General features: G+C 42.6%; 1 protein-coding gene across 2 annotated transcripts in view; it reads left to right on the top strand.

Moving 5' to 3' along the window:
- RUNX1 (RUNX family transcription factor 1) overlaps positions 1–19,782 on the top strand; it is a 176,662-nt gene that overhangs the window by 91,289 nt on the left and 65,591 nt on the right. For both annotated transcript variants that reach the window (XM_083438708.1, XM_083438707.1), the window contains exons 3-4: positions 10–278; positions 8,865–9,021. In XM_083438708.1, the coding sequence (XP_083294834.1) occupies positions 10–278; positions 8,865–9,021 (426 nt within the window). The remainder of the gene's footprint in view (positions 1–9; positions 279–8,864; positions 9,022–19,782) is intronic.

Below are 19,782 nucleotides of genomic sequence, written 5' to 3'. Positions count from 1 at the left end.
TCCCCGTAGATACCAGCACGAGCCGCCGCTTCACGCCGCCCTCGACCGCGCTGAGCCCGGGCAAGATGAGCGACGCGCTGCCGCTGGTTGGCCACGAGAACGGCGGCGGCGGCGGAGGCGGCGCCCTGGCGGGCAAGATGAGGACCGCGGACCGCAGCATGGTGGAGGTCCTGGCCGATCACGCCGGCGAGCTGGTGCGCACCGACAGCCCCAACTTCCTCTGCTCCGTCCTGCCGACCCACTGGAGGTGCAACAAGACGCTGCCCATCGCCTTCAAGGTACGAGGGGCAAGGGGAGAAGAGCGGGGCGGCGGGGGGGTAGAGTTCCTCAGCTGTCAGTCTTGCGTCTAATGCAGCCCATTACTATTTACTTGGCAGTAAAGGCCCACGGCTTGCAGAGGGGACTTGCGGGGGGGGGGAGTTTCGGCTTGCAGCCGGGCAGCCCGAGCCTGTGCGGGTTTACTCGGAAGTAAGATCCACAGAAAGCAGCGGGGCTGGACTTTTCCAGCGAAGTGTGCTTTGGGGAAAGGGTGGCAGCCTCGAAACGGAAACCGCAAAGTTCGGCCCACGGCCATGTGGACGGCATCCTTAGATGCGGTTTCGTGGCGCGCGGAAAAGGCTCCTGAAATGTCTAACCGGGTCCGATCCTCGTTAGGAAGTCTGACTAAATTGGAAGGGGGCATCTTTCGGAGTAAGTGGGCGTCGGATTGCAGCCATGCCGACGGCCCCTCGTGCAGGTTGACCTGGCAGCAAGACCCCTTACAATAATTGAAGTTTACTTCGGAGGAAGTGGGCGCACGGGCGCCGCCGTGTAGCGCGACCCTAAACAGCTTTAGTGAGGAATAAAGCCTACCGAGTTAAGGGAGACTTAGCCTTAGCACGTTGTCCTGTGCATTTTCCACCAAAAGCAAGCCACGCTCTGCTCAGCTGAGCTTAATTCCTTCTATCGAGTAGCAGCTACCTACATTTGCCTGGGAATACATCTCACTAAATTCAATAGGACTTACTTCTGCATAGGCATGGTTAGGATTGCCCTGAAAGTGCCACCCTGAACACCTAGGGTGCCATGGAGATATCTTTCCCATCGTAATACACTGGTAAACTGGCTTGTTTTATTTTCAAACAAACCCAAAACAAAAGTGGAACCTCCACAATCTGATCCATGTCTCTAAAAGTTTAGTAAACAGGAGTGAATTCTCAAAATCACTTAACAGAGAAGGTATAATCAGCCTGTAGTAATAAGTTCTCGTAAGTGTGCAAGCCTCGCTTAAGACCAAAGGCCACCTAGTATTATGTGCAAGAACCGCAGAAACCAGCAGGCCTCAACTGGCCAGGGCTAGATAGACCTCCCTCTACTTTCCACCCACCCTTCCCCTAATAGAGATTTCCCCATGAGAGAGAAGGCTACTTACTTCCTACAATCACCCAGAACTTAACGCCTTCCTCCCGAAAGCACTGACCGACCTCCGAGCCTTAAACTCGACCTTCCTAAAACACTAAGAGTATTTGGAAGGAAATGCTCATTTGAATTCCGTGGGGCTTCCTCCCGAATAAACGCCTTCGGGGATGCCAGGCACAAGCAGGCAAAGTAGAAAGGATCAAAGGACTTCACGCCAGGAGGACAAGGAGTAACACGTGTAAGTAAATATCATGGAGGAGGAAATATTTCACGGGAAGATTGAGCTTAGACCTGCTTCCAGTCGCTCACGATTCCTCCTCCCTCCCTCTAGGGAGTCAAAAGCAGTTACTGAATTAATACCCCAATTCCCAAAGCCCTTTAGCAGAAACACAGGGAGCCAAACCATTTTTAAAAAAATCTACACACGCTTTCTCTCACCCACACTATTTCATACGGCGTCCCTCCGAATATTTTAGAGCATAGCCGGCTGGTGGATGGAGCAGGAATAAATCTAAGCAGGTATTTACGGGAGCAGAATTGTCCACGGTGACAAGTAAGGAATTCACACACTAACACACACTACCTAACATCTATTACAATCTTAGACATGCTTCCATCACAGCCAGCGGTATCTACGCGCAGATCTGACCTCAACAAGTGGTTATTTTAGAAATCCCGCTTGCTTCGTTTAGAAGTAAACACTGTTAGGCACCCTTAGGATTACCTCTGCGTAAAGGCAGTTTGACTTAAAGCCGAGTGAAGCAAGCCTCGCAAGTGTAGTCTCGGAGGCGTAAAGGCACCCGCGAGATGAGGACCTGGCCTCTAGAGTGCTATTGAAGCCTCCTCATTCACATTTACGGTCTTTCGCTGAGCGCAGCAAAGCGCTGAACGCGGCAAGGCCCTCTCCTTTCATAGCTGAGCTCTCACCATCTCTGTATAGCTCAGGTTGGAGCACGAAAGGGAGGAGAGCTTTCTCCTTTCGGCCCCTGAAGTTCATTCACAAATAGCTACGACAAGGCTGCGGCGGCCTCGCTGAATTCTGCGGGACTGACTTGCGAGGAAACATTAACATGATCGGTCTGCACGAAGAGTGCTGTAAAAGGAGGGAAAGGCTCTGGTGGTTTTTGTGGAAGGTCTGTTTACATGTTGCGGGGGGATACACACACATCCCTACATGCTGCGGAAGGAAGCAGCCCCTTCAGCCGCTGAAGCTGTGCACCTGATTTGCGCCGGGGTCAGGGAGATCGCCCCTATAAAATAACTTAGGACTCGAAGGTTGGCTCAGTGCGAAGCACCTGCGAGCGCCGCTTTGTAACTGAAGCCGCTCAGCCGCTCCCACCCCCTCCGGGTGTCCCCAAAGGGATTAACACATAACTCAAGGTTGGCGTGGATTTTTTTTGTGTTTGGATCCCATATGTTGAGAGCACCCGCTGCAGCCGGCAGCTTAGTCCACGTGCATACGGTAGCAAATGGAAAACAGATACACGCAGATTTCCAGACGTTTAAAATCGACCCCCTCCATTGGGGTATAATGCACGTGTGATAGTAACAAAAGCGTCCGCGTGCTTAAAAAAATAATCAAAAAAAAATCCTAGTACTTCAAGCCTAACTTTAAGAAACGCCAAAGCTAGAAGTATCCCTGCATATAAACATCCCCCCAGATATTTCCCTTTGGGTGTAAAACTCGCATTTGTTCGCACGGAACAAGTCAGCCTCTTGGTCAGTAGCCCCCCAGCAGAGTTTTAAAACGAAGCAGGACGGCTGAGTTTGCGTGTGTGTGGATGCAATCGCCCGGCATTCATCCATGAACAAATAAATAAAGTAACAGAACACTCACTTTGCAAAAAAAACAAAAAGGTCTCATGACGGCCCCCACCCCCATTGCTCCAGAATAAGTTCTTTGACCTCTGCAGTAGTTCAGCGTTTGTGTTTTGAAGGTTTGCTCCTTTGGGAGGCGGGGAGATGGTTGCTGCTTTCGGGCCTTGCGCTTCAAAACAGGAGACGGAATCCGCCCGTGGGCAAAACTTTGTGCCCAGCTCCTCCTGAACAGCCGCAGGCTCCTCTCGCTACTTCCCAGGGAGTAAGACCCCCTCTCCTGGATTCAGGAGGACTTCCTTCCGAGGGGACACGTGTAGGATCGATTTCAGTAGCCCGGCGCTCAACCTAACAGATCTCCGTTCTCCCTTTAGAACCGGCTTAGCAAGTTTTAAAAGGGTGTTAAGATTTACCCTCGTCAACCCGGAGTCGAGGAAGACCCCGGGGTCTACCCCCGCCCTCCATGACATCAGTGTTTCCCTTATGTAGAGTAGAGGATTGCTCAGCCCGTTCACACTTGTTCAGTCTGCCTGCCCCCTTCGCCCAAACATCCCAGGCGGAGCCATCCTAGCGCTCCCTGGAAGCACCTCTCCTCTCGCCCGGCCGACCACTGTCCAGCCTGTTTTCAGCCTCCGGGAGCCCAGTGAAGGCGCCCCTCCTAGCCCCGGGCACGCAGAGAGCCTGGGGCGAGTAGCTTCCTCTCTGGAAAGGCTTCCTTGGGTACGAGAGGCCTGCAGGTGGTTTTCCCACTTGGCAGACGCCACCCGAACGCGCTCATTGGAGGGCAGGCGTCTCTCTCCCTCCCTCCCTCTCTCACACACACTTGATTTCACCCCAAGGCTTCACATTTACTTGCAAGTAAATCTAATCGAACCAAGTGCGCGCAATACTTGGATCAGGCTGGCGGCCCCCTCTCTCAGTAACGCTTCCTCGGAGGACAGGCCTTCCAAAGTGTGCTGGGCATTTCTGAATCGACCCCTCAAAGCCCATTTCTGAATCGACCCCCCAAAAAACTTTCATCTTTATGATCAGGACCCGATCCATTGGTTCTTGGCAGCGGATCGTCTTCACTGATGAAGGCGCAGAAGGGGTAGGGTGAAAGAGGAATCAGGAGTGAATCCGGATCGAATGCCACGCTTGTCAATTTTATGCCTCCCTCCCCAAATTTGCTTGGCCCATCTGAATTTGCTTGGCCTCGAATCGCTGCCCACAGCCCTCTAGAACCCATTCTCGTTTAAGTTTGGTCTGGAATAAGTGTTGCACCCCCGACCTTAATAAATGGCCCTTGCCCCCGAGTCCCTCATTTTTTGTGCCATTGGTTTTAATTGAGTCTACTCCCTAGAGATCTTGCTTATTTCGATTAATTCTTTTCCTAATTTAGCTACACTACTAAATTCACGTGGCCGTGGTAGCCAAATAGTGGGGAAAGTGGTCTGCCTTGTATTCCCCCATCCTAATGTCCCGCAAGCTGTTCCTCTTCAAGGGGATCTCAGAAAAAGCGAAGTTCTGCTTCAGGCTGGCTTCCGCAGTCTCCCGCGCTTCTTTTTTCTGGCTAAGCTTCACTTTTCTCACTTCCCTGCAGGCTGACAGCAGCCAGTACGTGCTTTTCTCTCCCTTCGAATTCCAGCAGAGCTTTTAAATAGCCACGATATTAAATCCGATTACCTGCCCGGGTCTCTTAAGTAGCAGCCAAGGAGGATGACAAAGATCTGTTCGCACTGGTTCAGTTTCTTCCTTATTAGTTCCCAAACGTGTTATTCTCCAGCCAGCTTCAGTTTTGAGAACTTTTGGGCTTCAAGCCCTTGTTCGGTCTTTCTTTCTTTTTTCTTTCTTTCTTTCTTTCTTTCTTTCTTTCTTTCTTTCTAACATAAACATAATAAATCAATAAAAGTAACAACAACAATTAATTAAATGTTTCTTGTTCAGGATTTTCCCTGCCCCCAGAACACACACACCTTTGCAAGCAAGGGAACTTTGTCTTATATTATCAATAAATATGTAACCCTTTGTAACAAACTGTTGCAGTCCTATGCATAGTTGCCTATTCAGAAGTAAGTCCCACTGTATTCAAGTCCTTCAACATACGCACACATAGAGCGTTGCATCCTAAAACCACCAAAATCAGTGTTTTTTTAAAAACCAGAAAATACTTGGGATGTGATGGGTGAAGAGGAATTAAACCAGACTCCGGCATATAAAACTGCTGAGATGGGCAGACTGTTAACAGTTCCCTTTTCCAGCTTCCCATCCAGCATACACTACTATTGGTGGGGTTTTTTTTATTATTATTCTGTCCCTCAAAAGAAAATAAAAACCACCAATCCATAACTGAATAAATTCTCGGGAAGAACACAAAGACTGGATTTTGCTAGGTTTTGCTTATATAATCTCCTCCTTGTAGGTATAACTATTTCCCACAACCAAGGAGTGTTGTTATTCAAATAATTTTGGGAATAATTATTATTTCTTTACATGTTTCCACAAGAGCTTGCCTTTCAGCATTCTGATGCAGCAGATCAACAGTCCACTTCTTGTAGAAGAGTCCTAGTAAAGTTAAGGACTTAACTGGTTCTGCTATTTAAAACAAACTATCCATGGACTTTCTGTTATTTACTACAGCAGATGGTAACTGCATACTTGCACACCACAAAGGCCAAAATCTACCAAATGAGAATACCTGGAATTACATCCCAGTCTTAACTGTGCTTACATGGAAGTAAACACTATTGTTTCCAGTGACACTTACCGGTACATCCAAGCAAGTATGGGAATATTGCCACATGGGAGACTGTGATCCTAAGTATGTTTGCCTGGAAATAAGCCTCAACTGGGTTCGGTATGACTTTCATGTAACTAAAGCTGTTGAAATAAATCACTGTGAACTCTGTGGGATTTACTCCTGAGTAAAAATATTTAGGATAGCAGTTTAATCTCTGTTCACTGGTTTGTCCTTAAGTCTTGACTCTTGCATTGCACCTTTACAACACTTAAAAAAAAAAAAAGACAGAGCATTGAACTTCATCAGGGCTAATCTAAATAGTCGGATTTAATTGATCCATAGATTAGGTTGCTTTGCCCTAATCCCTTTGGAAACATAGGATTTTCTGTCAAATTTAAGATGATGGCTGATATCTGACAAATGATAGAGCAGACTCATTTGATGGGTCAGCTCAGGGTATGGCTAATGTTGGCTTTTGCCTGTATAAATTAAGTGACAAAGAAAGATGATAAACTATCTGTTTCTAATGTTTGAGAAATTGTAATAGAAGAGTACAATGGAGGATAAGATAATAATCTCATTCTTACTTAAAATATCCCCCCCCCCCCATTAGTGGGATAAAGCAGTAAGATTTAGTTGTGCTGCAACTTTGAATTGTCTGTATTCCTTCTAGCTCATGTAGAACATATTTTTATAAGCTGAACAGTCGAGCAGAAACACACGCACAGCTAGCTATCTCCAGTCAACAAGTTCTTACTTATCTGTTTAGTCTGTTTTATAATGTAAATGTTTGTGTTCTGTGCCTCTTTTACAGCTTTACTTGCCAGTCTCTTTCTCCTGGGCCCAGATATTTTTCTTTAGCGTCTTTCCAGAGTTTCCGGCATTATGTTGTAAACACAGAGAGTTGAAAATATACTTTTTCTGTGGAGTTTTTTATTATTATTTTAAAAATGACCAAAGGTATTCCTCTTGTATTTGAAGCTTTTTTAAAAAAACAAACCCAAAAACACACCCAGTAGTATGCATATCTAGAAAGACATGCATAGGATCAAATAATATTTTTTCAAAATGTGTTCCAATAAACACTATGGTTTATTGACTTAGTAAAGCTATAATTCAATTTGTTGCTGGGAAAAAATAAGGTATGGCACCTGAAGTAATATTGCTAGAATGTCGAATTGTTGTTAACATCTTATAGTATTTTGACTAGGAAAAAATAATCAGTGTATTAGGGTACAATCCTAGCATTATAATTCTTATTCTTATTATGGGAAGAAATCTCACTGAGGGGAAATGGATCTTATTCTGAGGGATATCTCACTGTGTTCAGTAACTGTTCCTAGGAATACAGCTTTATATCATGATTATAACCATGTTTATTCAGAAATACGTTCAAATTGTTTCAGTAGCATTAGCCCTAATAAGTAATAATTCCTCACAGGACTGCAACCTTAAGCTAAAACATTTTTTCTCAGGGTGCCCAATTCATACTTTGTCATCTGTACTTGTCTTTCCTGCCAGAAGTTTCTAGAACAAGGGTGGGGAACTTGTGGCCCTCCAGATGTTGCTGGACTCTCCGTTCCCATTATCACTGACCTTTGGTGGTGATGGCTGAAGCTGATGGAAGTTTGGATCCAGCAACCCCTGGGCAGCCATAAGTTTCCCCACCCTCTTCTAGAAGCTTCAGAAGAAAAGGCTAACAACTTCTCACATAGGTGCCCAGCAAAGTCTGAGGGGCAGTTGTCCTGTTCTGGGACAGTTAACTTAGGAGAGAGAGACAGAGAGAGAGAGAGTACCCTATGAGACCAAAGAGATGAGGAAGAAACAGGGCCTTATAGAGAGAGAAGCAGGAATAAGGATGCTATTTTTGAGTTCAGGAGTTGCACTATTTGCACTAAAATTATAAAAGGTCACCATGTCCCAGCTTGCTGCCTGCCTTATTTCTCACTCAAACTTTTTGCCTGGTTCCTGCTTAGCCTCAGATGATTAGAAAAGAAAAACAGGAGCAGGTGAATGTAAAAGAAAAGTGAATTGACTGCTGCGTTTCATTGAAAGGACTAGGGCTGCTGAGGAAGGGTTGGTAGAGGGAAGTAGAATGCCCACTCTAAGCGGAAATTTCAACACCGGGCAGTTTCAGCAGAAGTGAAAAGAATGTTTTTTTAAGAAGTTGCTACTTACTTGGAAGACAGGGGCCAAAACTCAAGTGGGGAGTGTAAAAGGAGACTTTGGCTCTGGGTCAGGTAGAGGGCTTCAGGCCTCCTGATTCTAAGCATGTTGTGTGGAAGGAAGTGCTGCTGATTCACACTAGATTGCCATGGAGTACACAAATAGATTTGTAGTGCAAGCTTCATCTACAATCACCAGCCTGAATTTGGAGGTTGTTGCTAGCTTGCATTTAGTCATTGCTTCAGCACAGCTCTCCAAAATGCCACACTGCACTAATGCAACCACCCTTATTTCAGTTTTATTGAAACCAATGACATTTTATTTCCCAGAAAATATGTTTGAGATTCAGGTTTTGATTTCTTTATTGTGCCCGGTTAAATAGGGTGCTGTGTTTTAGCATCCAATTTCCCAAAGAAATGTTATATATATTCAGCTGCTTGGATATGAACTAAGCTAGCCACTATTAGGTCCCACTGAAATCTATGGGAAAAGGTAGTCATGGCTAACTTAATTCTGATTGATTTTCAGTTGGACTTTAGTGCAACTAGCTTAGGTTGCAATCCTAACCTTATGTACCTGAGTGCAAGTTTCATACTTCTAAGCGCTTAAGATTGTTAAACTTGCAAGTATGTATTCACCTGTATGCAGTCTCCTGTCCCTCACCACCCTATTAAAAAAATTAATAATCCTATTTGACTTTTGCTTATAGTTTGCACCTTCAAATTATCAATAAGAAACTAATGGTGCTTCCATTTTATTCTTTTAGGTGGTGGCCTTAGGAGATGTCCCTGATGGGACTCTGGTCACAGTGATGGCTGGAAATGATGAAAACTACTCTGCAGAACTCAGAAACGCTACTGCTGCCATGAAGAATCAAGTAGCAAGATTTAATGATCTAAGATTTGTGGGTAGAAGTGGAAGAGGTATGATATCATTATCACTATTATTTTATTACACTAAAATTAAGTTGTGTCTTGGCAGAAAACTCTATGCACAGAATCTTTTGTTGCAGTTTTCACACTGCTTTCTTTTGCAATAATCCCTTTTGCTTTCAATATAATTATATCGGAGTAAGCAGTTTCAGGATTACTGCAATTGAGGCCAACCAAAGTCCATATTGGTGGTATTGTGGTAAATGATTGCAGGATGTAGATCACTACCTTGTTTTTATGATGCATTTGTGCAACAAACATTACAGGCTGAATTGTGTATTGTTATCAGATGGTTTAGATCTGCCTTCAGAGCTATGGTACCATGATTTGTATCTGCTTGGTATTTAGCCAGTAGTGTCGATGTAGAGCTCTGTATATCTCAGAAGTAGTGTTAGAAATCCCATGTGAGCAGTTTTCTCATTCATTTCAGTAGAAAAGGTGACTGCAACAAACAGATCCTCAGTGAATGGGTGAAGCCAGTGTATAATGAAATTTTAATTACTGAAATGAAAACATTGTTAATTACCGTATTTTTTGCTCTATAAGACTCACTTTTTCCCTCCTAAAATGTAAGGGGAAATGTGTGTGTGTCTTATGGAGCGAATGCAGGCTGCACAGCTATCACAGAAGCCAGAACAGCAAGAGGGATTGCTGCTTTCACTGCGCAGCGATCCCTCTTGCTGTTCTGGTTTCTGAGATTCAGAATATTTTTTTTCTTGTTTTCCTCCTCCAAAAACTAGGTGTGTCTTGTGGTCTGGTGTGTCTTATAGAGCGAAAAATACGCTATGAAGTTTGGTGACTGCAGAGCAGAGTCAGCTTGTTGTAGTTTGCTACTGTTATATATATTGGCAGTGGTGGTTTTCTGCAGAGAGGATTTTTCCTCCCCCCCCCTTAATGGTTCCGTTTAAGGGTCTCTACAAGAAATAAGTATGCATTTGGAATACACAGAATGATAAATAGGCACCCACATATGTTGACATGGAAGTAAGATATGTTGATGTCAGTGAGACATGTTTCTAACTAATTATCCAATTTGTGAGACTGCTAAAAATGCACGATCTATCATGGTTTAAACACACACACACACACACGCACACACACACACACACACTTATCTGTGTGACTAGGTTCAACTATTTCTTTTTATGCATTTGCATGGATATTGATACAGCCAGAAGAAACTACCATAACCCTGGCAGATGGAAAAATGTTATTGCTATTATTGGAGGGGCTGCCAGCAATATCTGTGACTGCAAGAACTAAGCATTGTAGTGCTTTTCACATACTCACCTTACAGAGGATTCTCTCCATGTGATAGAGAAACTGACGGACATTGCATCCAATGTGTATATATGGTAGCATGTTATTTGAGTGCTCCATGCATAGACCAATGTGTATATCAATTTGACTTATACAACCTCTCCTTTTCTGAGAAGTAAAGATCTCATAAAACCAGACAGTTGGATCACATATTCCTTTATAGGCAGGATGATAATGGTACACCCTTGCTCCCCGCTCTGCGGAGAGGATTCTAAGCTTGTTGAGTACATGAATTGGTCTTATCTCTATATGAGCACATACCTGAGGAAGGCTGGGGCTGCTCACATAGCCTTTGCTATGAATTGGCTCCTAGTCACAAATATAATTCATGAAAATTGCCTAGCTGGGTTGATTCTTGCTCCTTACTAATGTGCTGATTTTATCAGGACTGGGATTGGTCCTTTGGTTTGTGCATATAGCAGACTTGATTTCATTTTCTATGGAAACCAGCTTTTGATTTTTATTGAATTTCTATATGGCTTAATATGTTAAAAATATCTCTAAGCCATGTACAAACAAACTTAAAGCGACAGCAGGCAAATGAAACAAAACATTACGAAAATACAGAGTTACATATGAAAATGTTCTAGTTACAGGTAGGTAGCCTTGTTGGTCTGCCGTAGTTGAAACAAAATAAAAAAATTCCTTCCAGTAGCAGACTAAAGCAGTACTATTGCTTCTCTTGACCTAGACACTATACTTCTGTTGAGGCAGCTTAGAATAGCATTAGCTTTTTTGCTGCTGCATCACACTGTTGACTCATGTTAAGCTTGTGGTCCACTAAGACACCTGGGTCCTTTTCACATGTGCTGCTACTAAGCCAGGTGTCCATCTTATATTGGTGCAGCTGGTTTTTCTGGTGACTTCTGTTTCAGTGTATCTGAAGAAGTGTGCATGCACACGGAAGCTCATACCAATAACAAACCTAGTCGGTCTCTCTCTCACTAGACATGCCTTCTATGGGCAGGCCCAAAGTGTATGGCACTTCCTCAGGCTGCCCACAGCCAAGTCCCATTCAGCTGCACTCTGCACCCTCAATTCCAGGTACAGCAGGTTTGCTGAGTTTCCCAGGGGTCCAGAGGGTGTGAAAAGGGGGCCCCTCCACTCACAGCTCTTTCTTCACCCACTAGCCTCTCCTCCTTCAGCTGCTTTTTTAAAAAAGACCTCTGCCACACACACACACACACACACACACACATACTTCAGTTTTCTTTCTGAAATGTGTTTGCTGCTTTTTAGCCTAATATGCAAAACTAGATGGTTTCTAAACCTGCCTGAGTTGCTTCTGTGAAGAAGATAATTGCTGGGGGAGAAATACCTGCAGTTGAAATTGTAGCTTGGTGATGCTAACGAATGATAATAATAGGGTAAAGCGGAGAAAATTATATCCATTTACTGAAAACATGAGTGATGCTGTAATGTATAAAAGGATCAGTCATTAAACATGTTCAGTTGTTATATGGAAGGCTGCACCTTTTCAGTAAATGGAATTCTCATTATGATTCAGAGTGTTTAGAAAACATTTTGAAGATTTAAACGTAAAGCTGGTGAAGTGTTTGAGAAGCTAATAAAAACAGGCCTGCACTTTGGTAGTTGGCACCGTGCATAGAGCCAGAAATCAGAGTCTATGCAGTTCCTAAGGTCAGAATGAGAAAGTAAAGGAAGGAGCAGGAGCTGGTCAGAAGAAAATTATACGCCATTTATTTTACTAATTCTACTCAGTCACTTGTAACACCGATCACTTATGTATAGGGGTTGATATGCAAATAAAGATTGACTGTCAGAATAAGTTTAAGGAAGTGATAATCTTTGGCAGGTTGCATGCTAACTATTCAGGTCTGAAGTTTTGGTTCCTATGGGCAATACCAATTTTGAATGAGTGACTAATATATGCTTTTGTTTATTCATACATCCCTGAACTGTTTCCTAAAGGTGTGGCTGTTTGCACTGGTTTCTGGCATTCTTTTATTGCATTGGCTTAAAGTGTGAGGACTAAGGCAGTTTGCGTCAAAGGTCATGAAATGCAGACAGGGAAATGAACTTCTCTTAGAGCTGTGTGATGTTTCTCTGTGCATGAAGCTAGCTGCTCGGAAGCAGTACTGTAATGTGAATAAACAATATGCAAAACAGGATGCAAAGGGTGACTGAAAATTAGGTATGTGCATATGGTTTGTAACTGAAATTAACTAAAATAACTGGTGTAGAACTAGGGCTGCATCATATATTCTCTGCTTTTGATTTGAGGCAAGAACCAAGTGGAAATTTCATCTGTAAAATACTTAGGCAGTGTGGCTTTTCCCTATTGTTCAGTGGTGGTCAGCAGTTTTATTTCTCTTGGCTATTGCTTCTTTCTCCTCCAGGATTACATTGGTGATCCCACTCAATAAGGGATCCTGAATAGTGAATGTGATAATGTCACAATGCTAGGTACCCAATCAGATTTTGCTGCATGGTGATGCCACTGAGACAACTGAGGGCAGTTTACAAGAATAAGCAACCATCCCTCCCCACTTGCAAGGAGTGCTGAAAAATCATCAGCAAAAGAGGAATTTTTTTACTGCCAAAAATGTTAATGGGAAACAGTAAGTTGCATTGGCTCAGCTGTACGTGTAGCTGTCCAGAACAGTTTTAAGCAATGAAATGCAAGTTCATACCTATTTTTCCCTGTTGTGCAGAATTATTGGTAGTCTAATATTCCGCACGAGAGGGTAAATCACAATACCCAACCACCATAACAATTAGACCTGCACCCACCTGATCTGAATAAGTCTGTAGACTTCAGTGACAGTTGAATAAGACCAGGAAAATGGGAAATAGACTAATTGCTGGGTCAGTCTTTTTACTCATTACTATATTTCACATTGGCAGTTTGAAGAACTTCTTTATATACATACACATTTCATTTACTTGAGAGACTTGCGAGACAGAGGGAATTTTAACTGATTTCATGCTGTATCGCTAATGCACACCTCTTAGAAACTGCTTATAAATTATAAAAACAAAGAACGCAATGTCTATTGCAAGTATTCAGTCATATCTAACACTACACTTTAATCACTTTGCAGTTTTGAAGCAGTTGGTTTTTACTGCTACAGTATTGCTAAACGTAGTAAAATCCCCATTATTTCAATCAACTCAACCTCATTATTTCAAGCAATCAACGCATAGTGGCTGGGGAAACCCAACCAGATGGGTGGAGTATAAATAAAAATAAAAATAATAAAACCTCCTGTTATTTCTTGTTCAATGTGCTTCATTGTCTACAAAAGTCTACTTCACTCCATTTGCCTGAATTTTAACATACTACAGGATTGCCCCCTAATGTTATGGAAGCTTAGACTCACTAAAGTCAAAACTGGATACAGGATTATAGGTGTAATGTTCTGGATCTGGATGCCCACCACATGTTTTGGAAATATTAGCTGTTGCTGTGCAGTATTCCATTCATCATTCTGTATTTTAAAAGTGACTTTATTCTCCTCATGCTAAGCTCAAAAGATGAGAATAGATCCTTATAAACAAAAAGAATTGTATTTGACAGTTTTGGCTTGACTTCCAATACAAAACACTTCTGCTTAGGAATTAGCAATTTTTGCCTTGCGCCAGCCCATTACTGATAAAACCTGCCTTTCTAGCCTGTACTACTGGCACCCAGTGGCGTAGCGTGGGGGGTGCAGGGGGGCCCGGCCGCACCAGGCGCAACATCTGGGGGGGGGGCGTGCTCGCACTCGCAGCTCTCTGCCCCTACCGGGTTAGGGGGCGCAAATTACTTGCCTTGCCCCGGGTGCTGACAACCCACGCTACGCCACTGCTGGCACCAGAGTCCCAGAACACCTGGAAGGAGGTGCCATTGATTTCAAGGTTTGCACATATTTCCATATCATTTGCAAATTGATTTTTTTCTGGAAGTGAGTAACATGGAAATGAGCAGTAAACTTGCACTATATTCCAGTATAGTGCTGGAAATAGCTAAGCAGAGCCGGGGGGGGGCATGGAGAGGGGTGCACTAGGTACAGGAATTACTAAAAATATGGTGTCCTGCCTTGTGCAAGCAGAAGAACACCTGCTAACACAAAGCCACCACTGGATACAACTCTTTGCATATGTCTGTGTTTTATACGTCTTCGCATAAGGGCCAGCACAAAACGTTTTGCTGCTTGAGGCAAAAAGCAAGATACTGCCCTGCCCCCACCTCACTCATTCCATGTACTGAAGTTTACTTGACTTCAGCACTGGCAATGGGATAGCATTCTCCTTTGCACCTGAGGGCAGCAGGAGGCTCTGATTCTCCAACAGAGGGGAATTGCCAAGAGTGATGCCAGTGCTACCTGCAGTATCTGCCACCTGAGGCAATTGCCTCACTCTGCTTAAGGATGGGACTGGTCATGCTGTTGGCTATTTCTCTTAATTTCACCAGGAGCAAATAAGGCCATAACTAATCTCTAGTTCTTTATTTTGTTTCTCCCTGAAAGCATAGTGGGAAAGGAAGTGGATAGATGCCGTTTTGGAGTTAATGAGAGAAAGGCATGTAATAAATAAGCACTTTGTAGAAACACATCTGTATCCATTTATAGTAAAAATAGATTTGCAAATTACAGAACCCTGCCAATTATTTTGCAAGAGAAAAGGTTGCTGTGTAGGGTTTCCCATTCTGTCAAATGGAGTGAAGGAAAAGTCTGTGCCACTAGTTCCATGAAACTACTTTATATACCATAAGTGTGCTTGAGTAAAACATGCATAACCATGGTTCTAGATGGGCACATCACCAGAGCTTGTTGGTTGTTGCTTAAGATTTGGCTGAAGTGGGAATTTAAAATTTCCTCAATCTGTTTATTGCCAAAACATCTTGGTCTGTTTCCAGAATCTGGCTGCTTTTCCTGTGTCATGCTGGCAAAAATTTGCTTAGGCTTTTCATCTTAGTTTTTGTCTTTCTGCATTCCAGTACGTTCAAAACCAAATATATCACTTTAAAAAAATGTTGTAGCACCATGAAAGAAACTAGTTTGTTTGATGCTGGATTGCCACTATTGTTTTTACAGCACTAGCAAAGTATACGATACTTTATACAACCTAAGAAGATTGATAATAAGGTCCCACCTCAGAAATTAGTTACATGGATTGGATTGGATGCATTGGATACATATCTACTACCTACAGCATAAAGGACAAATCCCTTTCCATATGTGACTGTTTCTGTGTTGAGGTTATGGTCCACAGCTGAACTGTGTTATTTGCCAGACAGTAATCTGGGGTTTGTTGGACCAGGTGCAGTGAAACCGTAGGCAGCGTGGCCAAGGCATGGTGAAGTTGCAATGAACACAGTACAGCAATTTTTGGGGTTAAACAGGCCACAACTTTATTGATTACAGATGCCAGCGGGTTTTGGCACACAGGCATTGGGTATGTATCCTGTATCAACTAACCTCCCTGCTGGTTGATAATTTGGTAGGGTTAACCCTGGTTAAATATCATCCTAAGGTATACATCAAATTGGGATGACCCCTCCAAGATTACCATTTAGGGAGGGCTATGGCACATCAGCCCCCTCCCCCCCCCCATCTGGGCATCCGGACAGAAGCACCTCATCCTGAAGATTTGAAGGAGCCTTAAAGGATAGCCCTGTAAAGATGCTGTAGTGAGTTTTCTGGTTGTGTTTATGGCATGTTCAGATTAAAATGACCTTGGGGTTCATTTCAGGAAACACATTCCAGCTACAACATGGGTTTCCCCACCAATCCTTTTCTGTTTTACGTGAACAACATCGTAACATGCTGATTTTTTTCTAGTGGGTGAATAGGACTTAAAAAGAAGGGACGTGCTACGTTCCATTTCCCAATTTAAGCTAAATTTTAAAAATAATTTTTTAAATATCTGTTTATTTATATGGGCATAAATTGACTTTGTAAACATGGAAACATTAACAGAGTGAGTTTTAATGGTCACAAAAATCATTAGCACTTTCATAGGACAATGAAAACACATCTGATTTTAAAATCCCTCAAGAAAAAAAATTATTTCAAAAGACAACCATAATAAAAGGCTGCAGCACTGGGATACATTAGCAAACTATGAAAGCAGCTAGTGATGTTTATTATTGTTATTGTTATTTATTTAATTTCTATACCGCCCTATACCCGAAGGTCTCAGGGCGGTTCACATAAAATATAAAATACATAATATCAAAACAAAGCCAGCAACCCCAAAAGAGCCAGCATTTTTAAACAGGGTCTAGGACGTAGATCAAGTCAGGCAAATGCCTGGTTGAAAAGGAACATTTTTGCCTGGTGCCTAAAGGTGTATAATGAAGGTGCCAGACAAACTTCCCTGGGGAGAGTATTCCACAGATGGGAAGCCACTGCAGAGAAGGCCCGTTCTTGTGTTTTATTTTATATCCCATCTCAGAGCCTTTTAAAATAAGTGGGTCAGTATAGTGTATTGGTTAGAGTAACAGACTAGGACTTGAGAGACCAATAAACATCTTAAAATGTTCCAAAAACATGCCCTGTCTCAAGTTTAGGATGATTTCCCCTTCCCTTCTCACATTTTGCAGAGTGGAATGCTTTTTAGGGCGCTTCAGGGCCAGGGGGGATGTGGAATTTTTTCACTTCAAGGTAACTCATCTTAAGATAAATGGATGCAGGTGGCACTGTGGTCTAAACCACTAAGTGTCTTGGGCTTGCTGATCAGAAGCTTGGCAGTTAGAATCCGTGCGATGGAGTGACCTCCCGTTGCTCTGTTCCAGCTTCTGCCCACCTAGCAGTTTGAAAGCATACCAGTGCAAGCAGATAAATACGTACTGCTGCGATGGTAAACAGTGTTTCCATGTGCTCTGACACTAGTCATGGTCCTCCGTGCCTCAGTAGTGATTTATTCATGCTGGCCACATGACCCGGAAAGCTCTCTGTGGACAAACACTGGTTTTCTCGGCCTGAAACGTGAGATGAGTGCCGCAACCCCATAGTCGCCTTTGACTGGACTTAACCATTCAGGGGTCCTTTACATTTACCATTAGAAATCACCTAGAGTTGCATTTTTACAACTAACTGGCCTTTGCTTTTCTTGAGATTTTGAAGGGAGGGAGTTCCACAAATGTTGATTTATTCATTTTGCAAAACCTTTGTACCACCAAACATCAAAATACCCAAGCTGGGGGTGGAGGATAAAAACAAGGCAACCCCTTCAGGATTCAGCAGAGCAGGAAGACCTATAGAAAAAGAACTTCTCCATAGTGAGACCTTGAAATCTAGAATGATCTCCCTAGAAGTACATTTATTCACCCTCATTATTGGTCTTCATATGTCAACTGAAGACATTTTTATTTATCCAGACTTCTACAGTTTTATAATGAGGGATTTACTAGCAGCAGTATGTGAATCAGTGCTTTTTTTAATTAGTTAATATATCGGTTCATGGTTGTTGTCTTTTACCATGCTTATATATATATATATTGCTCTGAGATCCTTTGAAGGATGAGTGATTTCTAAAGATAATAAATAAATAATACAAACAATAGAAAAGCCATAAAAGCACAACAAAACAGATTTCAGACATAGTCAAAATGCTGGTTGTGGACAAATTAACAACAGTGCTAAGCTAGAGAAGCCCGAGTGAAGGAGAAGGTTTTCAGCAGTAGCCAAAAGTCTGCAATATTTCAAAAGGATTCAAAACAAAAAAACGAAGGAAAACCCAATGCTGTAATTTTATTGTCACTGAAGGGAAGCAATTGCACCTGAACTTTCCCTTATCTATTTCCGGAGACTAGCTATGTTAGTCTCTTGCAGCAAAATGGACTAAACATCCTGAGTTGCTAACCAGTTTTTATCATGGCATGAGCTTTTGGGGATTAATGTATCTAAGGTGGTCTTAAATACTAAGCAGTTTGGACCAAGATGACAATGGGCAACTTGAATTAACTCTCTAGTGTTGCATTCAGATTGTCTGCTAATTTGTGGTAGTACCGGTAATTTCTTTTGGGATGCCTCAGGTAACCAGCTCGTCACAGTATTACTTTGATTCTCAAATCTTTTTCATTTGCAAATCTAGAAACAGGAAAGTATGATAAAACTTGTCTAGGTGTATCGGCAACCACTCTTTGCTGCAAAGTAAGAGAAAAGTAAGAGTAAGAGAAAAGCTGGTCAGATTTGTGAGTGCCTTTAAAGGGTAAAATGGGAGGCAAAACATTGGCAGACGAGCAGCCAGCACCAGGAGACACTGAACATCTAAAAGCAATGAGACTAACCATCTGTTTTCTGGCACAGCTCCTTTGCCTTTAGTAACTGCATAAGATTTGAGATACAAAAAAGAGCTCAAAATTACGTTTGTTGCCGCTTCTTCTAACTTGCCACCGTGTTGTTCAGTTCAGTCACCTACCGTGACAGCATACTCCTGTACGTGTCTATTGGGAAGTAAATCCACTGGGCTCAATGGCACTTGCTGCCACGTATGTGGGTAGTAGAGGATTGCAGCCTTGGAGAATGACCAGATTAAAAAACAATTAATGGCACAGTCAGACTAGAGGATGGTCTTTTTCTCTGTGCTAACTCTTGCAGATTCTTAGACTGTGGGGGAATATATATTTATAAAACAGTACAAACATAGCTGGCATAGAAAGACAACTTGAATGTAATGCCAACATTTTTTGCTATGAATTGCCGATTGTCTAAGGGGCTATATGATACATTCCAATTAGAATATTTGAATTGAAAACATGATGTGGTTTGTGTGCCTCTTGCCAGCTCACAAGCATTCTGTTATTTAAATTTGATCCACAAAGATGAACCTTCAACTAAAAAGCATCAGCGAGGAGAAAAATAATGGGAGAGGATTAGATTTCTTTATGGCATTTTACAAAAATGATCTGTGTATGTCTCAAATGCAATAAAATAAGCAGTGTCTCTGGCCGTAACTCCTTACTTTGATTGCATTAGAACCTCTTTAAACAGGTATTTTTTTAATTTTTGTGTATGTGATTGTATGATATTATTTAAAAGGCTGTACAGCATTCAAGTGTCAGCATCTATATAATTATTTTTCCTTTGACAGTCTAGTATGTCAGAGCTATTGTGGGTGCATGCAACCATTTTTCTCTAAAATGTAAATAAAAGGGTTATAGCTACAAATCATGCTCAAGATTTATTTCAGTGTTCCTACCACATGAATTCTCTTAATAAGGCACATTTTGTGACCTTAGTCTTCAGAACTGCTGGCTGCAAATGTGCGAATCTTAATCATGAAATGGTTTTGGGAAAGTTATTTTTTCTTCTTTGGAGCTTCCTGTCTCTGGGCATATGAGAGTGGTAAACAAATATTGCGCCAAATGTTGAGCCACTGCCCTGATTCTAATAACAATAAATCTCCTTGTTTTTGGTTGTGCTGAGCGGTGCTTGCACATTTTGTTGTCACTGAGGCTTATGAGGATGAGTCGGTGCGCTA

This window comes from Podarcis tiliguerta (genome assembly GCF_965153285.1).
Source record: "Podarcis tiliguerta genome assembly, chromosome: 4".
Classification (NCBI taxonomy): domain Eukaryota; kingdom Metazoa; phylum Chordata; class Lepidosauria; order Squamata; family Lacertidae; genus Podarcis; species Podarcis tiliguerta.
Note: the sequence above shows the minus strand (reverse complement) of the source record. Positions and strands in the feature narration are given on the sequence as shown.